Here is a 6,458-nt window from a genome sequence, read left to right on the forward strand (position 1 = left end):
AACGATTTGGACGATCTGAGCGTTCGACGCTCAGATCGTCCAAATCGTTCAAATCGCGCTGCTCTAATCGCGCTTGAGGCGCCGCAGAACTTCCCGACGTTGCTTGAAGCGCGTCCACCATAGACTTTGTATGTAAACCTGCTGCTCCTGACACTGAAATCGCGTTTGGTGTGAACGCACCATTATCATACACAGTTAAATTCCATCATTTCTTATCATTAACAGCTAAAACGTCATCATTTCTTACCATAAACAGCTAAAACTCCAAAATTTCTTATCACAAACAGCTAAAAGCCATCATTTCTTAACATARACAGCTAAAATTCCATCATTTCTTATCATACACAGTTAAATTCCATCATTTCTTATCATAAACAGCTAAAACGCCATCATTTCTTAACATAAACAGCTAAAACGCCAACATTTCTTATCATAAACAGCTAAAACTCCAAAATTTCTTATCACAAACAGCTAAAATGCCATCATTTCTTAACATAAGCAGCTAAACTCCATCATTTCTCATCATAAACAGCTAAAACTCCAACATTTCTCATCATAAACAGCTAAAACTCCAAAATTTCTTATCATAAACAGCTAAAATTCCATCATTTCTTATCATAAACAGCTAAAACGTCATTGTTTCTTATCATAAACAGCTAAAACTCCAAAATTTCTTATCATAAACAGCTAAAAYGCCATCATTTCTTAAGCAGGGGTGATAAGCCTTCTTTCAGGATATGCTGGACTTTAGAGATTAGAAGTGTCAGAAAAATTACATCGGTCAGAAATTTTAATAAAAATTTGTTTTTATTTGGAAGAAACTGGAACCAGGAATTAGTCTGAGCTGTAGCATGTAGAATAAAAGTTAAAAAATATATTAATTTGGATTCCTAAAAAAACAAAAATATCCTATTTATGTATCATAAAAGCTTTAGAGCGACGAGCAAAACAAGACAAAAACACAAACAATAACCACTCGACCTTTAGTCCCTCTGACTCTGACGCCAAATTATCCTTCAGCCGGATTTTTACATCAATTTTTAGTAAAATTACGAAACGTTAAGAGCTGTTTTAGGGTCCTGTCAATCAAACAAATGTAGYGGTTACATCATTGTGTAATCCTCAAACATTAATCCCTTTGTTCTTCCAATATTACTGAATCAAAATGATCAAAACATGAGCATAAATCTCACAGAGGCTGTTTATCCTCTGCTTTCATTTAAAATATAAAGATCATGCTGTTTAGGAGCAAAATGCCCACAAATTTATAAAAAACTGTAAGTTAAATCTCTTTTTTTCCCTCTATTTTAATGACTTTAACCTGGAGTTTATTCACTGTAGATCAGGGGTGTCAAACACTCGAGGGACAAAACTCAAAACCTGGTTCATAGGGCCAGTCTCTGTTAGGGTTAGGATTATATAACCCAATATATAGAAACACAGATTACCTTCCACMAATTATATATTATGTAGCATTTAGAGCATGCATAACCTAACAAACAAAGAGAAATGATTAAATTTAGCACAACACATCTAATCACATTGCAGAAAATCAGTTAAAAAAAGAGAAATCTCACAAAAAGTCCAATTATTTAGTTTAAAATGACAAAAAAAAGCCAATTAGAGCCAGTTTTCTGTCTCTTTTCACACCATAATCAGCAAAACACAGCAGCAAAAAGAGAAAACTATTTTACATTTAAAATATTACCTATGGGAACCGCTAAAATGTTAACGAGGGCCAGATTTGGCCCACAAGCCTAGGTTTGACACTGTGCTTGTACTTAAATACAGCCTAAAGTAAAACTTTAATAAATGTGGACATTTGGTTTAATATATGTTTTGTTTATCGACTAATGCTTGCTCGGATTTCTAAAATTAACACAAAAAAAACAACAACATTTTGGTCAACCTTTGTTCAAAAGCAGGTTTTTTTATATCTGAGGCACAAAGCTCCTCCGGTGATTTAATCTCCATTCAGCTGCAGCCTGACTGAACTCATTCAGAAAAAAGCAGGAAGCTCGTTTCAGAGTCACAGCCACCTCCAAGCAGATTATCTCAGCAGAGACGGACTCTGAGCGGCTCTTTCTGCAGCCTCTTCTCGGCATTAACGTTATCAAAGCTAAAAATTTAAAATAAGGGAAAGTGGAGCGCTAAYGGCATCGTCGCTGTGTTTGTTTGTTGTCGTTTTTTCCTGCAGCTCATCCCTCGTGCTGCATGTTTGAAGTCTAAACTGAACAGGATGAGCTGTGTGCCAAACGTCAGGCTCCAGATAACCTTCAGGCTGAAACACAGGAAGTTATTGTCTGGTTTGAGATGTTTTCATATCAAAAACAGAAAAAAAATATGTTTGTCTTAAGCCGTCTTTGTTTCCTGAAACAATCGAGATAAATTCAAACAAGAAGCAGAATAAACGCAAATTTCCTGAACCGTTTGCAGCTACCGTTATCGACTCACGCTAACAGATAGTAATAGCACCGCCTCAACTCAAATAACCAATGCTTCTGAGAGAGCGGGAAGCAGCAAGATCAAATGCMGTGGTGGACGTGGTTCCGCTAGTCAGCTAACAGCTAATAGCGAAACGAAGGTTTCGTTTAGTGGATAAGCTTCGTCACAAACTGTTAGCTGACCAAGTAGCTTCTGCTAAATTGTGTTTTGCCAACTTTAAGTCTGCTAACAGCTAACTAACAAGCTAACATCAACAGGTTTCTCAGTCTCACCAGTCTAAAGTTGAAACGAGAAGACGATGTGTGACGCTGAGCCACAGTCATCTCTTAGCTGATAGCGATTAGCTGTTAGTGCTAGCTTCTGCTAATTTTTTACTTGTTTAACAGTTTGGTATTAGCTTCCATTAAATTTATTTACATGTTTAACGGATTTGCATTTTCACCGACTTTGAAAACCGTTAGCGGACCAATTAGCTTCTGCAAAATTTGGGTTTTGCCAACTTTAAGTCTGCTAACAGCTAACTAACAAGCTAACATCAACAGCTTTGTGTCAGTCAGTGAGGATGATGTTTGATGCTAACTGAGCCACGGTCATCTTAGCAGTTAGCGATTAGCTGTTAGTGTTAGCTTCTGCTAATGTTTACTTGTTTAACTATTTAGCATTAGCTTCTGCTAATATTTTTTTTACATGTTTAGCAGTTTAGCGTTAGCGAAGCTATATTTTTAATTAGCAAATTATTAGCTGGTGAAGTTAACGGCTTGGCTAGCTGCACCTAACACTGATTAAATGTAAATATTTCACCAAATCACAGCAAATAATCATTTTGTCGTGTCTGATTTTTGCAACAGCTTCAGAATCGATCCACACATACAAACATAGCGTCCATGTTTACTTCTGTGAACACGGTGTGATGTGTGTGACATCACGTATTTTTTTGATGGTCGCTTTTTATATTGTATAACAAACTATGTAAAAAAGAAGAAGAATCTGACTTTAGCTCTAATACAAGTCATTTAACCAGATTTTTGTGGTTAATTGTTTGAGATAATTGTAAAGCTTTGTGTTAACTGTACTGAATTAGACTTTTATTTTGAAATATCGGGTTGGGTCAGCGTAATTTAGGCGAATTGGTGGTGATATTTCGGCACAAAAGCTGAATTAACTCAAATATATTAATAAACCAGCAGGTTCAACAGTAACGAACAACTTTTGCGATGTAACGCATAAAAAAATATAATCCCCAGTTGTCACCTCCGGGGTGCCGTAGTTTCTAACCCAGAGGTTTTCAGAATATATACAGTATATGTTTTCATTGCTTTGAACAAATTTTTTTAATGTTACATCAAAGTAGTGACAAAAAGCAGTAATTTATTCTAGTTTGTGTGTAAATGAGATTCACACCCAGTGGAAACCAGTTGTATCTAAATATAGATCTGGGTTAACAATCAATAAAGACAAGCATGCTCATCAGAGGAGGAGGAGGTCTGACTGGTTGTAATTAAGAGGTAATAACGGGTCTATAAGTGACCCTAAAATGTACATCTGGACGCCTGCAGCTGTGGGAGGCTTTGTGTTTGAAAACACATGATTATCTGGACCCAAACGCMAGCTGCTGAAATTCCCACACGGACCAGAAAGCCTCTGTTTGTCCAGTTTTTATCATTCGTGGTGCAGAGAGAGAAGCGTGTGATCTGAATCACAATAACAGAACCGAGCCTCCCTGGAAATGGACCTAGAGGAGGAGGAGGAGGAGGAGGGATGGTGGGGTTTTCTTTTTTCCTCCTTACCTAGTTTTATTTTAACGCTTTGGAAAACCCGAAGACCTTCTTCTTCTACCGCCATGGTCTCCCCGTGGCTCTCGCTCCCCTCGCGTCGACTGGATGGAGGTTCTGGTCCACGGTCGTCGGTTCTGGTTTCTCCAGCGGTTCGCGGATAGTCCAGGTGGGAGGAGGAGGAAGAGGGGGGAAGGTTGGTGGGTCACACATCGATGTTCCCCTGTCCGCTCTGTMCAGTCGCCGCTGCCGCTGTCTCACATCAAGTGAGAGCAGATTCAGCTTCTGTCCAGCAGAGGCGGCTGTGTGGGGAGTGGGGGGCGTGGCTTAACTCGACTCCACCCACAATTATTGTATGCAGTAAGTTCGGTGCCCAGAGCCAAGCTCAGCTTCGAAACGAGCTTCGAAACAGCAGCGGCAACATGGAGGGCGTGGTTTAATTTAACCCCGCCCACCAAATATGTATGCTGGATAATCCATGCCAGCGGTGTCATTGAGGGCAGAAGACATGCAGTGAGTCACAAGTGCAGCTGTATTTAAAAAAAAAAACTTCAGAGTGTAGACAAAAGTGATTATTTTTCGGGCAAAGTTTTAATTTACCAAACACAAGTTTCTGTTTTATTAAAATTCTTAACAAAATAATAAAATAAAAATTAAAGGCTTGTTACTTTTTGTGACAAAGTTTAAAACTTAAATCACCTCANAAATAATAAAATAAAAATTAAAGGCTTGTTACTTTTTGTGACAAAGTTTAAAACTTAAATCACCTCAAATCATCAAAGGACTTTGTAAATAAATTCATACGTCTGTCCACCCTTTGACATCTGTYAGTCAAAAATGTCCAATAACTGATTTTCCTGATAAAAAAAATTATCTTGTAAATCATGACTTTTATGGTAAAAGTCCCAGCCAACATGAACTTTAAATTCTTTTTATTGAGTTTAATTAAAAATTTAATGAGTTCATTTAATGACAGGATGAACATAATTAACCCTGATTACTTCTTTTTTTATATTAATTAATCAGGTTTAATTATGTTCATCCTGTCATTTAATAAACTTGTAAAAATATTATCAAACTAAATTGAAAAAAAATTAAGTTTATGTTGGCTGGGACTTTATAAAAAAAAAAAACACACTGGAAGTTGGAGACTAAAATAGGATAAAAATTACACACCGAGATATGGCATCCTATATCCTATTTTTTCTGCTCTGCTCTGAGGGAGGAATATTTAGACAGGATTTAAGCCCCATTCAGGTGCATCAYCAAACGCATCATCAGCCCACCTCYGAGCCCATTGGACCACACCTCTGAGATCACCGTGACCACGTTTCTATGAATATCCTCCAACGTCTGGAAGGCTTCCAGGACCCAGAAGCCCAACCCGACGAAGACGATGTGTGGATCAGCCACAAGCAGCGACGTTTAACTGCAGAGACTCTGATAAACATGACTGGATTAACGCCAACGCTTTTAGAACAGCTCTAAATCTAATTAACCTAAATGTCCCATCAATGAACACGGGCCTGAAAGCAGGAGTGTATTTTTACCTTTTGGTATATTTGTTTTTGTTTATTTTTTGCCTAAGAGGATACTTCAGGATTGTTGAAGCGGGGTCATGTGGAGCAGTTATAAGAAGTTAGTGTCTTGCCTGCAGTAGACAGTCGTTAAGAGTGATCTCTGTATAAAAAAATCASTGAGAAATTCTCAGGGGGAAGACTCTCTGTTGTCCAGGACGTGGTAAATAAATAAAAWATATATATAAAACATGTGGGAGTCTTGAGCCCGTAGAAAACAGGAAGAGCAATTTTGCCCAAAATTGCTCTTCCTGTTTTCTATTTCTGTTAACTTAAGATCTGTCATTTAAACATGTTTGGTATTCACCGAAAAGACAGAATCTTGGCTAATAGAGCATGAAAAATAAAGCATTTCTACATTCACCAACCTTCAACTAGTTTCTTATTTAGCAGATTAGCTTTTTTAATGCTAACTTTGAAAATCGCTGAATAAAGTTTGGCTAATTTTAAGTGTTAAACTTCTATTTTTATGCACTTTATCCCGAATCAAACAACAAATATTGGTCTTATTAGCAGAGCTGGACATGTCAGGCACTATGTAGCATGTAGCATCTTTAGCAGCTAAACTTTAAAGCTTTAAGGAATAATATTTAAAGGGGCAATATTATGTGTTTCTCAGGCATATGTTTAAATACTATACCATAATAAAGTATCTGTGTCACCT

At 37.4% G+C, this 6,458-nt stretch overlaps 1 protein-coding gene across 1 annotated transcript in view; it reads right to left on the reverse strand.

The window, feature by feature from the left end:
- The window catches only part of rasa3 (RAS p21 protein activator 3), a gene marked incomplete at its 3' end in the record, with an annotated part of 45,380 nt that extends 40,850 nt beyond the window's left edge, over positions 1-4,530 (reverse strand). The window contains 1 exon segment of the mRNA XM_014003044.1: positions 4,233-4,530. Within this exon segment, the coding sequence (XP_013858498.1) occupies positions 4,233-4,287 (55 nt within the window).
- Positions 4,531-6,458: the final 1,928 nt, after the last annotated feature.

The sequence above is a fragment of the Austrofundulus limnaeus genome, unplaced genomic scaffold (genome assembly GCF_001266775.1).
Source record: "Austrofundulus limnaeus strain Quisiro unplaced genomic scaffold, Austrofundulus_limnaeus-1.0 Scaffold16, whole genome shotgun sequence".
NCBI classification, from domain to species: Eukaryota; Metazoa; Chordata; class Actinopteri; order Cyprinodontiformes; family Rivulidae; genus Austrofundulus; species Austrofundulus limnaeus.